The sequence below is a fragment of the Chrysemys picta genome, chromosome 22 (genome assembly GCF_011386835.1).
Source record: "Chrysemys picta bellii isolate R12L10 chromosome 22, ASM1138683v2, whole genome shotgun sequence".
Lineage (NCBI taxonomy): Eukaryota > Metazoa > Chordata > Testudines > Emydidae > Chrysemys > Chrysemys picta.
The window spans coordinates 12,764,115-12,780,574 of record NC_088812.1 but is presented as its reverse complement, the minus strand read 5'-3'; the positions used below and the strand labels follow the sequence as shown (position 1 = coordinate 12,780,574).

The 16,460-nt window shown below is 54.9% G+C and overlaps 1 protein-coding gene and 1 long non-coding RNA gene across 8 annotated transcripts; both read right to left on the bottom strand.

Moving 5' to 3' along the window:
• Positions 1–5,043: 5,043 nt before the first annotated feature.
• Positions 5,044–10,525, bottom strand: ZC3H10 (zinc finger CCCH-type containing 10). 7 transcript variants are annotated; one of them, XM_065576499.1, is made up of 4 exons: positions 10,364–10,379; positions 9,420–9,661; positions 8,417–8,494; positions 5,044–7,810 (listed from the first exon to the last, which is right to left on the bottom strand). In XM_065576499.1, exon 4 carries the CDS (start codon positions 7,763–7,765, stop codon positions 6,581–6,583), a length of 1,185 nt encoding a protein of 394 aa, XP_065432571.1. In that variant the 5' UTR covers positions 7,766–7,810; positions 8,417–8,494; positions 9,420–9,661; positions 10,364–10,379; the 3' UTR covers positions 5,044–6,580. The 7 variants fall into 7 exon arrangements, with proteins under 7 accessions (XP_065432571.1, XP_065432574.1, XP_065432568.1 ...); XM_065576502.1 differs by lacking the exon at positions 9,420–9,661 and having other exon boundaries at positions 8,199–8,494; positions 10,364–10,503; XM_065576496.1 differs by lacking the exon at positions 9,420–9,661 and having other exon boundaries at positions 10,364–10,503.
• A 1,441-nt stretch (positions 10,526–11,966) lies between these two features.
• LOC103306701 (uncharacterized) lies at positions 11,967–14,435 on the bottom strand. Its single transcript, XR_509632.4, has 3 exons — positions 14,284–14,435; positions 13,728–13,750; positions 11,967–12,265 (listed from the first exon to the last, which is right to left on the bottom strand). It is a non-coding gene; the product is annotated as an uncharacterized LOC103306701 (long non-coding RNA).
• Between the last annotated feature and the right edge of the window lie 2,025 nt (positions 14,436–16,460).

The window sequence follows — 16,460 nt, the reverse complement described above, 5'->3', positions numbered from 1 at the left end:
TCCCGCCTCATTGGCCAGAGAAGCCAAAGAGGGTGGGGCTGGCCCTGCTGATTGGCCAGAGAGGCTGGGTAGGCGGGGCCAGTGACATTGATGCAGACATAGTAGCCAGTTGGGGGCCTCTTGGTCACTGAACTCAGCCTGTCCAGGGTCCTGCCCCCCCCCCCCCCTGTACTGGGGGGGCCGAGACCCCCTCCCGTGGGGCCAGGCCATGTGGCTGGAGCCAGGGATGAACTTGGCGCTGCCCTGGGCAGGAGGGGAGGGGTATCCGCTGGGGCCCCAGCCTGGCTTTCGTTTGCCCCAGAGGCTGGGGCTCGTGGCCTTGGGTTTGAGGCGGCCCCGCTTCCGGCTGGGGAGCTAACCTGAACCCGGAGGGAAAGGGCTGCAGGGGGCCAGGCTCCGCTCCCAAGCGGTGGCTTCTTGCACTGAGGCACGGGGGGGTTGGCACCATGTTTGCGTTTGCAAAGACCTGAGCATCTCCCCCACCGCTCTCCTAGGCTCCTGAACCAACCCACAGCAGGCTAGGGGCTTGCACTTTGCCAACCTACAAGCTTTGTCCTCTGGTACGGCTGCAGTTTGGGCCAATTTCACACCATTCTGATGTGAAAAATCCCTCCCTTTTCGACAGTCGAACCAGGGCGGGGTTTTACGCTGATGGCTTGTGAAGATTGTGACTAAAAGTGCTGGGGAGAGGGATGTGACAACCCCCTCCCCAACCCCCTGAACTTCCTGTGTGGCTTCTGTGGCACAGTGCAAGGTTGAGGCCTGAGGGAGATTGCTACAGGATAGGACTCGTTTCGCTCTTATCCATCAATCTCTAAACGTTTTGCAACGGCCTGAAAGTATCGTTATCGCTGCTTTAGAGATGTGGAAACTGGGCCCTAGAGAGTGGGCCCACGGTCACGCAGGCCAGTCAGTGCCAGGCCTGAGAAGCCAGTGCAGTTCTGACTCAGCCAAGTGCCTTGTTCGTCGTCTCCTTTCCATGTTGTTCTCAGGGCAAAATCTCTGATTCCGCAAACTGCATGTTTGTGACTTCTTGTTACAGGCTTATCTTGCTGAAAGCTTTCCTGGCAACAGCACGGCTGAGGCAAGACGATTTGTCCTTCCCTTGCAGAACAGATCCTGTGTGATGAGCAAAGCTGCGTTTCTTGTCCACAGTTGACTGTAGCAGCCGTTCTGGCCTTCCAGCTGTACAGGTTACCTAATCCCTGTTTTTACTCACCAAGCTTCTCTGTGTAAACTAGATTTCCCAGAGCACTGTTCCTGCAGGCATCTGGGAGTCTGATTTCAGTTGGAGCATTGTGATTACAATACAGATTGTGTCCCAAACGGCTTGAGGATGTTTCTTTTAAACAGGCAAAAAAGGTTCAGAGGGAAGGGGAGTACAGCTACTTTGCACTGCAATGAGCGGAGGGCTCAGGAGGTGGTGCTATAAAACAGCTGTTCCAAGGAGCGGGTGAATACCTCAGTTGTCACGGAGTGTGGGGGGACACAAGGCCCTGCACCCCCGGCTTCCTGCGATTCACCATGACTCTCAGCTAGCCAGTAAAGCAGAAGGTTTATTTAGACGACAGGAACACAGTCCAAGACAGGTCTTGCAGGCACGGACAACAGGACCCCCTCAGTTAGGTTCATCTTGGGGTCCCAGGGCACCCTAGCCCCCTTGGGAGGTCAGAGCCCCATCTGCCTCCCAGTCATTTTACCAGCCAGCTCTGAACTCTCTCCCCAGCCTTTGTTAGTTTCCCGGCAAAGGTGTCACCTGGCCTCTGACCTCTTCCTGGGTTCTCATGATACATGCCCAGGTATTCTCCATCGGTCAGTCTCTCATCCCCCAATGCAGACTATCCTAGCTACACTCCCCACTCAGCATTCAAAGACCACAGTAAGAACAGTCCCCATTCGTCACACCCCAGTCTGGTGATTTGGGCTTTTCCACCCTCTGCTTCCCTAAAGTCACACAGCTTGCCAAATACTGGTCCAGGAGTACAACGCAGCAGTCCTAGCTCCCCACCCCTGGCTCTAACCACTTGGCAGCACTCCCTAAAGTTGGGAAACAGAACCCAGGTGTCCTGCTTTCCAATCCCTCGTTTTAACTGCTACAGTGCCAGGTGGCAAAGATAGAGCAGACTTTCTTTACAAAGCTTCCATCTAAGCCACCCTACAGCGCTAGGACAGAATGACGCCATCTCCGTGCCCTCCATCTGAATGGCCGTGCTTTCCAAGGTGTTTCATAGAGCTAGACACGTCCGCTGCTGTCTGGCTCACGCTGAATATTACTCGTTGCTGAGAGCTCTAAGCGTCTCTTCTGCCAACAGGATAATTGCTGTTGCAGTTACGTGTGTGCATCGCTGGCCTAGAGCCTTCCCGGTTAAACAAAACCCCGTGGGTTTAAAGCCGTCTCTGATTGATTGAATACACCATGGCAGCTGAAAGTTCATCCCTTGGGCCTTGGCGATAGCTTACCAGGCTTCCAATCCAGCTGCTGGAACATAAATAACCCCCACGCTAGGGTAGGCCTGGTGCCAGCTGCCTGGAGCAGTGCAGTAGAAACAAAGTCTGGGGCTGGCGCATCAGAGCAGATGGCAGTGGGGGAAGGCAGGGGCTTTTGCTCCCCGTGCTATTACAGATAAGACCCTACCACAGCCTCACTTATTTCCAGAGCAACCCAGAACCTGAGCGTGAAGTGAGCACGCGCTCTTCCAGCGCATAGGCAGGAAGGGCAGGGATGCATTGCCAGGGGCAATGGTTTAAAGTCCTAAAGACAGGGACTCCAATGCTTAGACTTCCTGGAACCACACGTTGGAAGCTCAGGCAGATGCAATGAGCCCGTCAGGTGAGATAAACTGATGGGGGGTGGCAGTGGGGAAGGTTACACAGTCAATTACACAGATCTTCCAGGCCCCCCAGGTACAGCCTCTCAGGGTAACTGGCGCCTTGCGTTGGCTGCCTTTCAGCAGCAAAGGGCGTGTAGTTTACTGGAAGCTTTGGGGCAGAACGGGGCTCTCTCTACGTACACGTTACTCTCACAACCACCAATCTGCAAAGAGCAGCGTCCAGCCAAGACGCCTTTTGCATACCTCCGCCATGCCCGGCTGATTCTAGCAGGGAGCTGCCCTGGCTGAGAGGGTGTCTTGTCCCTGTACGCTCCAGGCAGGTGTGGCAAGGAACAAAGTGTGCAGGGAACGAGGCTGCCAGCTGGAAACCCCACCACTGGGGGAAAGTCAGACAAGCAGCTCGCAAACACCACCGAAGTGAACAACCCTCACCAGTCTCTGAGCTCCCACCTGCATCAAACCAGCCCTAAGGGAGCCCATTTCCAAGGGGGGAGCATCGCTCCAGTGCTTTCAGTTACATAGACAGACAGACTGAGCTCCTCGGATCTATTTCACTGAGCACAGAGCGGGTTAAGAGGGGACTTGCTGAGTCTAAGTTCCTATATTTGGTAACGGGCTCTTCGGTCTAGCAGACAAAGGAATAACACAATCCAACAGCTGGGAGCTGACGCTAGACACATTCAGACTGGAAATCAAGTGTAAATTTGTAACTGGGAGGGTAATTAACCATCGGAACAATTCACCCAGGGTCCTGAGAGATCCTCCAGCCGTGGCAATGTCTAAAGCAAGATTGGATGGTTTTCTAGCTCTGCTCTAGGAATTAGTTTGGGGGAGTTCTCTGGCCTCTGTTACCGGGGGGGTCAGACTAGATAACCTCCATGGTTTGCTCTGGTTCACCTAGTGCCTAGCCTGCGAGAGGCCCTGGCGGGCGATGACTGCAGGAGCGCAGCGCACTGAATGGCTCTGAAGCTCCAAGGAGCTGCCTCCGTGTAAACAAGGAATGAGCCAGGGCTTTAATCCCTCACCCCCTGGCTGCAGCACAAAGCGAGACCAGATGGAGTCTCCCTGCTACAGCAGTGGTCTGAACCGACGATCTAACCCGGGGGGTAACAACGCAGAGCTGGGGCAAAAGGAAATTGTAACCGTGGGCCCTTTGCAGCAGCCAGGGGCGGGCGGGCTGCAGACTAGCCATCACCTGTACAGTCTGGCCCCTGGAGAGCCCCTTTTCAAGCCCATTGCTGTCCGTGTACGAGGTCAGTGCTGCTGGAACAGAGCGCGAAGTGCCATCACTTCCACACACAAACAATCCCCCCCAACCAAGCACCGATTCTACCCACTGCACCTCTCTGGAGGAGCCCCCGAGGGGGCTAGGGCTGTCCCTGCGGAGAGCGGGAGTCGCTCTGGGAAGCTTTCACCAAGTCACTGGGGGGGTAACAGCCAGCCCTGAAGGGGAGCGAAGTTGAGGACAGCAGTAGCCGTGACTCCCCGGGCCCTGCTCTACCTACCTGGGCAGGGAGGCAGCTGCTACATGCCGATCTCAGCACCCTGCACATGGTGGAACAACTATCAGGGTTCCCCGCCGGCTCAGTCACTTGACCCAATCTTCCTACAAGCTTTCCCTGCTTGCTGAAACCAAATCCTAGAGCCCGTGGGAAAGGGTCTTCAAATAGCGAAGATGCAGCACACTGCACAGACAAAATTGGAAAGTGTTGGTTTCTCGGCGCCTAGATCAGAGAGGCTCTCCCACGTGCAGGGGTGACAGGCCAGCCAGGATACCGTTCCACACTGCGACCAGTCAGCACCCATTGCATACTAAGAGGAGCCGTGGTCATGGGAGACTCAGCCCTGGGATGGGAGACTCCACGCAAGCTGCGAGAAGGGACTGGAGCAATCCAGTAGGGGGCGCGCTCCTGACTCCGCAAGGAACCGATGCACCAACATGGTGCTACCACGTAAAGCAGAGCTCCTGCTTTTGTTCAGCTACTAAAGATGCCCCGGCACATCCCCCGTGGAGCACTGATACATTTCACCCCAGAGGTGGCTGCATTTCAGTGGTGCCCACGTAGCCCTTACCGACATCTCAGTGGGGTTTATAGACATCCCAGCCCGCCGTAAAGTGCTTGGATATGCTCAGATGAAAGGCAAACGTTCCATCAGGGGGCTAACCAGCGCTTTAAAGAGCGAGTGTCAACACCAGAATATATCCGTCGGGGGCTGTACGTTCTCCTTTAATAGCTGAAAACTTTACACTGCAGTCACAGAACTAAACCGCTAGACTTACAAAGTTCAGCGCTCGTAGAAAGAGCTCCGGCTGTAAAGCATTCTCCTCCTCTTTAAGTTCTCAAACCCAGACAGAACTACGCAAAACCTACTCTAGACCCCTGGTGAGCTTCGGTTTTAGAAACAAAAATACAGCATAGGAGGGAGGGAGGAAGGGGTCTCTTTGAACCAGGTTCCTTTGAGGACGTGTGAACGGGGGAACAGAGAAAGTGGCCGTAAGAGGCAGATGGAAGTCTCGGGGTGGGGAGGCTCAGGCACGGAAGTGGCTGGTGGATGGCGAAGGGCGTGAGGGGTGCTCAGGGCACGGGTGGATTTGCTCACATTTGCCAGTGCCAACAGCTCCAGAGGGAACTGATGAGCGGGTCTGAGGGTGCTCAGGGACCTGGCAGGATCGCTGCCCAACTCTGGTCTCCTTTCAGCGAGCTGCTCTGCCGCGGGAGGTGACCGGAGGAGCCCTGCCAATTCATAAAGCAACAGAGAGGAGTTTATTTCAACCCACGACCTCCAGCAGAAGGCAATCCCCACCCCATGAGCTGCGAGGCGAAGCGGGGTCAGACGCTATCACGTTTTAACTAGCGCCCCACGCCCGCGGCTGGGTTTATTTCCAACCCTGGGGTTTATGAGCAATTCAGCAACAACGTCTGCTGGAATTGGTGAACACCCCCCTCCGGGATTCAGATGGTCCTAGGAATGCGCCACCCTCTCCCTGGGGGGTGACTGGAACAGGGATGCTCTCAAGGCCACCGTAAAGACGGTTTCCTAGAGTCTAGATTGTGTTGCCCCCTTTTAAAGCAACAGGGCTGAGTTTACACACAAGCCCAAATCCTATTTGGGATTTAACCATTTCATCACCAGGCAAAGCTGCCCCAGGGCCATTCCCCCTAGGAGAGGCTGCCAGACAGACCCAGCCTTTCTGCCAGCTCTGGGGGAGGCGCTGTCCCCAGGATCTCGCTTCCCTGATACTCCCGGGCTTCCCTGGGCTCAGGCAGAATCCCTACTAGAGAGCAGCAAGTCAGGGGACCCAAGCTCCCACCCTACAGCCTCCAGTCTGGTGTGTCCTGTCAGTGAAATGATACTGCCATAGCCGGGCGATAGACTGAGTTCCTGAACTCGCAGGGCTACGGAGGGCAGGTATTCGGGCAAAGATACAAGTGACGGGCAAAGGCTCGGAGGTTACTGTACCCTTCGAATCATGTGGCATTAAAGCCCTTCATCCCTGAATTCTGCTGCCTTGTGGAAGACCACGTGTGTTGCTAGGGGTTAAGGGAAATCCAGGTCACTCGCCTGCAGGGTGGAAAACCCATCCCCTAAAAGGCCTCTCCCGCAAGGGAGAGAGGTTTCCAAGGGTTTCCGTTCAATTCTCTCCCTTCTCGGTTCCAGTCTCCCCAAAGGACGGAGCCCTTCCGCCTGCCGGGGGCAGCTCCGAACAGCCCGGACCCATGGCGGTACGTGGGGCCCTTTGTGGGCGGTTAGTGTGGCATGGCTGTTATCCTCATGCTCTGCGACGCGATGGGGTACGTCACCATGGGCGTGGTGGCGTGGCTCATGGTGATACCACCCAGCGGCTGTGCCATTGAAACTGCCACAGGCGCCACCGACACCGCCACGGGCGCCATGGAGACCGGAGGAGCCATGCCCTGGGCGATGGTCTGAGCCAGAGCAGCCGAGAGCGGGGTGATTTCGGGGTTCATGGGGGGCGCTGCGTTGGTGGGGGGCGCTGCCTGCGCTCCGGCCGGAGCCACCAAATCCTGTTGGGTGACGGGCCGTGGCTGAAGGGCTTGGCTGCTGAGTGTGGTGTGGGTCTGGGCGATGCTGTGGTTATAATTGGTGACAGTGCCCACCGTCGGGGCCAGGGTCTGCTCGGTGGCCGTGGCGGTGGAGCTGAGAGTCATGACTTTGGCCTGGTTCCGGAACTGGGCATTCTGCTCCAGCAGCACCTCGTTGGTCGCCAGCAGGTTGTTGACCTGCTTCTTGAGGTCCTCCACGCGCTTGCGCAGCATGATGTTCTCCTCCTCCAGGAGCCGGTACTCCACCGTGCGCGGGCTGGTGAAGCTGTACTCGTAGGTTTCGAAGTGCAGCCCATCCACCCGCCTGCGCTTCAGCACCGGGTCGTGGTCGTCGTAGCGGTCGGGGTCGTACATGACGTCGTAGGGGTCGTAGCGGCGCACGGTGGTGGCGATGCCGGGGTCCCGGGCTGCGATGACCCGGGCGTCGTACTCGTACTCCCGCTGCAAGTGCTGGAACTTGCACTTGGCTCCCCGCTGGCAGTCGCCCTTCAGGAAGTCTCTGCATATCGGCACCTCCTCCTTGCTGTTCGGCAGGTCCGCCGGGGACAGGCCCAGTCCAGCCGCCACCTTCTGGCGCAGGCGCAGGGGCAGCTCCCCCGTCTTCTTGTAATAGTCCTCGTCCTCCTTGGTGCCGTGGATGAAGCGGCAGTTGAGGCGCACGCACTCCTTGTTCTGGAAGTCGTGGCAGAAGATGAATTCGTTCTTGCGCACGCCCAGGTTGGTGACCTCGCTGATGTCGGGGTGCCGGAAGCGGCAGCGCTTGCCGCGCTTGCAGACGTTGCGCAGGAAGTCGCGGCAGATGTCGTCGGAGTTGGCGCCCGCCTCGTCGCTGCTACTGCCATTGTTGTAGTTGTCGCGGTCGGGCATTTTTCCACCCACGCCCTCCCCTCCTGGTGGCGGGAGCTCGAGCAACTGCGAAAAAGGAGAGGAGGTTGGGAGTGAGAAAACAAGTCGGACAGGAGGGAAGTGAGGGATCCTCACTGAAACGGAGGAACTGTTCTGCTGTAGCTGGCAGGGAAATATCTGCCCTGAGGCATTACAGCAAGGTGCCGGCCTCTGCTGTGGTTCAGGTTAGGACCAGCTTTCAGGAGAACATTGGACTCTTAGTGCTGCAAAAGTCGCATGGCTACCCAGGCTGTCTTGAAATGTGCTGTGCCTCATGGGGATAGTGGGTAGGGTTAGCGAGGCACATTTGAAGCCATTTGACCAAGGGGTTCCTGAGATACAGGCCCCAGCCCCGCAAACAATCAGAACCCCTCAACTTGGAGAGAAGCCATCAACTTTTTTTTTTTGCACAGACCTTGTTATACTGGTTACAGCACAGGAGCCAGCTTGACACTCCGAACTTTGCCTGGACTGAGAACCAGCCACTGCATAGAAACCAAGAGGCTCAGACTCCTTCCGCTACAAACCAACATCCACAACTCTAGGGGTCCAAATGCATTTAACATCCGACTGTCTTTTGACCCCAGCAGACCCTTCAACAGAGACGGCCTGTTCAAAAAGGCTCAGCGTTACCTGTAAGATCCAAAATCTTCAACGTCACCCCAGGCCGGATCACAGCTAGAGGAGCTGACTTGATTTGAGATCCAAGTCCTAATGAAATTAAAAAATAATCAAAACAAGCTAGTAGTCGCCGATTTTCTATTAGTCAAGTCCAAGGCGGATGGGGCCAATTTCACAGCTCTCTATCTGACGTTAGACAGGATTAGGGCCCAAATCATAAACCCAACTCTACATATAAAATGATGGGGTCTAAATTAGCTGTTGCCACTCAAGAAAGAGACCTTGGAGTCATTGTGGAGAGTTCTCTGAAACCATCCACTCAATGTGCAGCAGCTGTCAAAAAATCTAACAGAATGTTGGGAATCATTAAGAAAGGGATAGATAATAAGACAGAAAATATTGTATTTCCTCTACATAAATCAATGATATCCCCACACCTTGAATACTGCGTGCAGATGTGGTCACCCCATCTCAAAAAAAAAAAAAAGATATATTGGAATTGGAAAAGGTTCAGAAAAGGGCAACAAAAATAATTAGGGGTATGGAATGGCTGCCATACGAGGAGAGATTAATCAGACTGGGACTTTTCAGCTTGGAAAAGAGACGACTAAGGGGAGAAATGATAGAGGTCTATAAAATCATGACTGGTGTGGAGAAAGTAAATAAGGAAGTGTTCTTTACTCTTTCTCATAACACAACGCACACTCAACCTGTGGAACTCCTTGCCAGAGGATGTTGTGAAGGCCAAGACTATAACAGGGTTCAAAAAAGAACTACCTAAATTCACGGAGGACAGGTCCATCAATGGCTATTAGCCAGGCTGGGCATGGATGGTGTCCTTACGCTCTGTTTGCCAGAAGCTGGGAATGGGTGATGGGATGGATCACTTGATGATTCCCTGCTCTGTTCATCCCCTCTGGGGCCCCGGCCCTGGCCGCTGTTAGAAGAGAGGATACTGGGCTAGCTGGACCTTTTATTTTAACTCACACCCGCCCAGCAGGGTATGTGGAATCACCTTGCTGCCACACAGCTTAGTGTCAGATACCCAGGTGTGTATCTTCACAGCACGTGAGGTACCGCAGCAGGTGAGAGCTCTTGTCTGAACTCTATATCCTGAATTGTAGACATCTGAAGGGTAGGGGAAATCTGTCATCACATATGGTTACATCCAGAGGCAGAGAGTAAATTTTCTAGGGCTGGGCCATTGTGGCACGTACAGCAGCTGGCGCAATGGGGTTGGGATCAGGGCTCTCCGAGCTACGACAACACAAATAATAAATAACGTTCTACCTGGCTGTCCGTGTAAATCAAGGCAGGAGAGCAAAAGCTGCTTAAGCGGCCATCCAAAGGCATGCGAGGGAAAGCTAATAACCCCTCAGCCTTTTTGACTAGGCCTGGAAGGGACCTCCTGGGTCAGAGCCCAGCCCCCTGCTATGGTATCATACGAGCCCATTCATAAAGTTACTTCATGAAAACCTGAAGGAAGATTGTGGCTAACTGGGCTCGCTGGGGAACCCGAGCTCACTTTACCAGAGCGGGTGGGAAAAGCCCTCTGCGTTTTAACCCCCCCAGGTAGAGTAAATCCGCCCCCTAGAGTGACTTTGGGAGAGCGCCGCCAGTGCGGTGCGACCCACACGACTCGCCCCCCCCAGGAGCCGGGGACAGCGGCGAGCGCCGGGCCGGGAACCCAGGCGTCCTGCGCCCCCAGCGCACTGACCGGGCCGGGCCGCGCCCCAGCAGGGGGGTTTCGGGGGCCACAGACACGCCCCGTGCGGGGGGGGGGGGCAGACCCTGGCCAGGCCCGAGGGCGGGGGGGGGGGGCGGGACTCAGGGGTAACCCCGCCCCCGCGGCTGGGGCCAGGGGACCGGCCCGGGGGCTCAGTGGAGAAGGCGGAGCCCGAGGGGGCTCGGGGGACCCAGACCCACCCGGGCCCCTGCTCGGGGCGGCCTCTCGCTCACCCGCTCTCCGGCCGCGTCCTCCTCCAGCCGCCACAAAGAGCGGCCCCTTCCGCCCTCCAGCGGAACTACTCTATGGTCCTTCCGGCCGCCGGCCGGAAGCGGAGGCCTCCCGGCCTGCAGCGCGCGCGGCCCGTCGCGTGTTACCATAGCGACAAAGCCCTGCTGCCTAGGGTAGCGCCCCCGTCGCTTTAACTCCGGCGGGGAGACCCCGCCCTCTTAGATGGCGGTGGGCGGGGCATGACCGGTGGATGACATCACAGGGAACACCAGGTCGGCTCCAGCCAATAGCATCACCGTGGCACCCACACGGGTTGTCGGGGCTACCTGGGCCACAGCCCCTCGCCCTGAGGGACCCCCGCCCAACAGGGTCCTGCCCCACCCTGGGGCCCACACAGGCAACCAGCTCACCCCAGAGCTCCCCCCCCCCGCTGCCTTAACGCCTAGCCTGTGGCACAGCTGTTCCACCTTAGGGGGACACTGAACAGTTTGAGGTCACCTGGCCTTGCCCTTGATGGGGGGCATCTTAATCATAGCCCTGGGAAAGCCCCCCCGCCTCCGTCAGAGCTGGGCAGCTTGCCCAAGACTCAAATCACACACCTGGGCATTGTGCCTAGGCTAAATTCTTTGGGACACAAGAAGAAGGAGGACCTGGTCTCTCCTGAGCTAAAGAGGGCCTGTTCCAAAGCTAGGTAGTGGACTGTGCCGGTCCTCATGACTAGCTGAGCTAGGAGGGGTTGGCAGAGGATTATCCACCATCCAGTTTTCAGCGTTTATATTTTCAGCATATTCATGATTACAGCATTAACCCCTCGAAAAGAGGATGAAGCGCTCTTAAGTCTTCAGTGAAGGGTGCTATACATTGGAGTTCATTTCCTTGAAGTTCCAATCAAAGGGCAGGTAGCCTTTTGGGAAAGGAACAGAGGGTCCTGTGGCACCTTTAAGACTAACAGAAGTATTGGGAGCATAAGCTTTCGGGGGTAAGAACCTCACTTCTTCAGATGCAAGACTTCTGGGAAAGGGATTACCCTTAATGCAAGCAGTGACACCATCCACATCTCAATGCACCATCTACATCTTGTGCCACCCACTTCATCGGGGGAATGTAACTTGTGGATAAGCCCGACAATGCAGAAATGTAATGCTCTGACAAGTGGCAGACATTCTATCCATGCTCTCAGTACAAGAACCAACACTTTTATACTAGGAAGTCACTGTTCAGGGACCAGTGTGAACCCAGCACTGTTAATTCTGAAGGCTACACCTCCTGCATAAAAAATGTACCAGGGTATGTGCGCACATGCACTGTGCATCACACACTCATACAACTCACAACAGTGTTGCATTGTGGCCTTGACATCTGAACACTTTCCCCAGTCACATCTTCAGCAAAAGTGATTTCTAGATTCAGTGGATTCTTCTCCTCAGCCAGGCCATGCAACTGTGTGTATGGGGAAAAGGCACAGAAAGCCAGCGAGAAGAGGGCTGAATGATGCAGGTCAAGTAGCTGTAAAAGTCAAGTTATATAACATGCCTAGAGATCACATTGAGATTCTGTTTTAAAATCAACTATTTAAAATGCAACATTAAGAAAAAACATGCTGAATTCCCAACCAAACCAGGGTTTCTTTATTGTATACCTGCTACATTCAACTACAAAGACCAGAACCAGTCCAGAACGTCAAAGCTCAGGGCTATCATCCATATGGATGAGACCTTCATTCTTAAGATGGAAAACTCTTCAAGACTGGTAGGGACGCACTTCTGCAACACCAGGAAGTAGTTGTGTCTGGAGGTCTGCGTCCCAAGCTCCGACGTTTCTTTGCTCTGCTTTGCAGCCTCAGTAGCAACAGAGAAGACATCTACTTAGACCTCTGCCTCATCTTTCTCCTTTTGCGCTTCAGCCTGAGAAAGACAATTTTACCCCATCAGAGAAAGAAAATCAGCATGGTAACAAAGCTGTCAGACATTCCACAGCAGGCAGCCAACCTGCTTAAATGGACTTTGAATGAATCATTACCGGGCCAAACACCTTTTGTGCAAGAACAAGCATGTCCATAGTTTTGGACCAAAGTTACAATGTGCAATTTTTAAAGAGAATGACAACCCCACAATGTCTGCCACCTAACTGCTGCCTTGTCCTAGTGCACGAGAACCCAAAGTGAAATGACCAGAAACCCATTTCATTGCGCACAGAAATGTGGATAGAAGACCAACAAGGACAGTCCCTTCAGTAGAGGCTAGCTCTAGCACAAAGGACAGTTTGAAATGGGGAAAGCAGAGGGGTAGACCTAAGCCTATTCCTGCTTGCCTTTCCAGAGTTTTAAACTGAAGTTTCAGACCTTATTTAAAAGTAGAGCAAAAAACTAAACCGCTAACTACAGTAACAAGCGCATGTTTACCCTGTTTGGAAAAGGAACTTTGCATCTTTCTTACAGTGTTTTAATGGCTTCTTTTAACGACATACAATCAGGAGAGACTTGTGTAAACCCGATGTACTAACTCCTGCAATAAATTTGGCCCCATGACATCCTTACCTGCCATGCCTAACAGAGCAGCTTGTTACTCCAAAGCTGGAAAATGCCAGAGGAGACAGGCAGTTTTAGCTCTGAGCTGGTCTGGCTGCTCTTACACACTTACACAGCACTGCCAGATGAGCTAGGAAATATTCACTGGAAATAAAATAGGTTTAGATCTGCAGAAATCCCCCCCCCCACACACACACACACAAGAAAAGCAGTGTTTACAACGATGCAGTCTATTTCGAGGTTTAGAATGGCATATGCCACAAAGCACTTCACATGCATCAATGTTTCTCTCTCCACTCCCCACCCTGAAGTAGCCTTATCACCATTTTACAGATGAGAAATGGAGGCACAAAACTTACTCAAGGTCATACAACCACATGTGCTGTAGAAACAAGAATTTACCCCAAATCCTACTACAGAACTTTACCCCCTACACCCTCCTGCTTGTCTTGTCAGTTTAGCCTGCAAACTCTTTGGGGGCAAGGCCAGGGTCTGACTGTGTATTTACAGCATCTAGCACAATGGGCTCCTAATTTCAGCTGAGGCCTCTAGACATGAGGGAAATAAATGTATTTGAACGGTCATCAATTAGCCTGAGGGATGTGGGATGCAGTGCTAACATTAACACACGCAACACGTTTTTCCCCACTCCCTATTTACCAAGTCTCACCAACCATCTTAGCCAGGTGCATTCCCACCTTCCTAGAGGGCCCAGCACACAAGATGTAGCTTTTATAAAGACTAGTCATGCCAACCATGGACATCTAGTAGCACCACCACCTGTGGGGCAAGCATGGTAAGTCACCAGGCCAAACCAGACAAAACAAAAGCTCACGTACCTGCGCATACGTTTCTTTCGCCACTAGAGGAAAGAGGGGGAAACACAAGAGTCAGCAGCATGTTAACAGGCGGCTCGGCCGCCAGCACGTGTCTCCAGGCCCCCGTTACCCGCTGCACTGAGCAGACGGTGCCCGAGGGGAAATGAAGGCAGCAACCCCCCCCCCCGCGGATTTCTATGGGGCGCTACATAACACTGGGGCCAGGCAGATCCGAACCCGCCTTCCCCATCGCCCCCTCGCCGGAGGGCGCCACCCCCCCCGATGCCCACCAAGTGGGGTGCCCAGGGGGTGCATCAGCTGGCAGCCCCGAGCCCAGCCCCACGTGGGCGCAGGACGCCACAGGCCGGTGCCTCCCACGCGCGTGGAGCGCGCGGTGCACGGGGCGAGGGGGGGACCCCCGCGAGCGCCGCGCAGTCACCCCCCCCCACCCCTGCAAGGCCCCGCCCCCGGCCCTGGGGGGGGGGAGAGCGGCCCGAGGCCTAGGAACCCCCCCGCCCCATAACCCCGCTTCCTCCCGCCGGGCCCCAGCCCCACACCGGCCCCCGGCCCCACCCACCTTCGCTCTCATGGCGGCCCGGGCTCAGTGCCCGCGGATGGCGGCGGATGGCGGCGGGAGCCTCCGGCCTCCGACAAAATGGCGGCGACAACAACAGCCGAGAGAGAGCGGCCCGCGCCGCCCGCCCCCTTTTATAGGCCAGTTCCGGAAGCGGGTGGGCGGAGCGGTAGCGTCACGGGGGAGCCGCGCGCGCGCGCCCCCCTGCTCTTCGCGGAGCATGACGGGAGGGGTAGTTTCTCCCGCCCCCGGGGCAGCACGGGAGGTGTAGTTTTCTCCCTTCCGACCCGCCTCCATTTTGAATACAAATCCTCAGAGCTGAGCCCAGAGAGGGGGAGGGGTAAAGACCGCAACATCCTAGGGGGACGGGGCCCGAGGGGGCGAGAGGGGAGGTGCAAGGCCCAATTTCCGCCGCCCCCCCCCCGGGACACAGTGCACGTGCCCAAGTGTTGGGTGTGCGACACCAAGGACCCAACACGTGCAAGAGCACCCGCGCGTGTTAACACGAGAACGGCCGTACGGCTCAGACTGGCTCAGACCAAGGGTCCATCCAGCCCAGTGTCCTGTCTGCCGACAGTGGCCAGTGCCAGGGGCCCCAGAGGGGATGAACGGAGCAGGGAATCACCAAGTGATCCATCCCCTGTCGCCCATTCCCAGCTCTGGCAAACAGAGGGTAGGGCCACCATCTCTGCTAGTAGCCATTGACGGACCTATTCTCCAGGGACTTATCTAGCTCTTTTTGAACGCTGTTATAGTCTTGGCTTTCACAAGATCCTCTGGCAAGGAGTTCCACAGGTTGACTGTGCATTGTGTGAAATACTTCCTTTTGTTTGTTTTAAACCTGCTGCCTTTTAATTTAATCGGCTGACCCCTAGTTCATGTATCAGAGGGGTAGCCGTGTTAGTCTGAATCTGTAAAAAGCAACAGAGGGTCCTGTGGCACCTTTAAGACTAACAGAAGTATGGGGAGCATAAGCTTTCGTGGGTAAGAACCTTGCATCTGAAGAAGAGAGGTTCTTACCCACGAAAGCTTATGCTCCCCATACTTCTGTTAGTCTTAAAGGTGCCACAGGACCCTCTGTTGCTTTTTCCTAGTTCATGTGTTATGAGTAAATAACACCCCGTTTGACTTTCTCCACACCAGTCATGATTGTATAGACCTCTATCATATCCCCCCCCGAGTCGTCTCTTTTCCAAGCGGAGAAGTCCCAGTTTTATTAATCTCTCCTCATACGGAAGCCATTCCATACCCCTAGTCATTTTTGTTGCCCCTTTCTGAACCTTTTCGACAGCATTATTACAGCCTCAGCTACAGGGCCTGGCTCTCTAGCTCCCACTCCCCCAGCTCCCACATTTAGCCCTGCAGGCCCTAGTTTGGGCCCCCCAAATGGCTGCATTGTCTGTGTCAATAGAGTGAAATGGGAGGGGGCCAATGATCATGTTGGAGCTGGTCCCAACGTTCTCTCTCCGATCCCACGTTGCAGTGATCACAGCAACCAAACATGGCTTTCAGCTGCTCCCCCCCTCAGCCTATTCACTGGATTTGGCTCCCCCAGACTTCTGCCCGTTCCCCACATTGAAGGATGACCTTGGTGGGAAGCATTTCAATGATAATAATGAGACGACCGCAGCAGTCAAGGGGTTTCTGAACAAGGATTCCGAGAAGCTGGGTGAAGCCAAAATGGACCAAGTGCATTGATGTCCAGGGAGATTATAGTGAAAAATAAACCACTGAATGCAATCTCCCCCCCCCCCCCCCCCGCCATCAGTCTAGAAACTTTCTGAGCCTGTCCTACAGGAGTGCCCCACGAAGCCATTTGGAGCAGCCTTCCTCTGACTTTCTAGGTACCTGCCATGAAGCTGGTGGGCGAGAACACACAACAGGCCAACGCTGGACCTCACCTTTGTAGATTTTCAGTATCAACACCTAGCGTAGCTGGAACAGCGGGAACGGTCAACAAGCTCCTGCCAATTCACCGCTTTGCCTAGCAAAAAGCAGCACCATTGACTTGGTTACATCTCATGCTATTTAAAAAGGCAAAACATGTCTACACCATTCCCCCCTCCCCACCAGCCCTCAAACACAGGACAGCATCGAAAACAGTGCCATGTCCTTCCATTTGTGAATCTCCAAGCCCTTTACAGACTGCCCTCAAACCTCCCAGCCACCCATGGAGATAC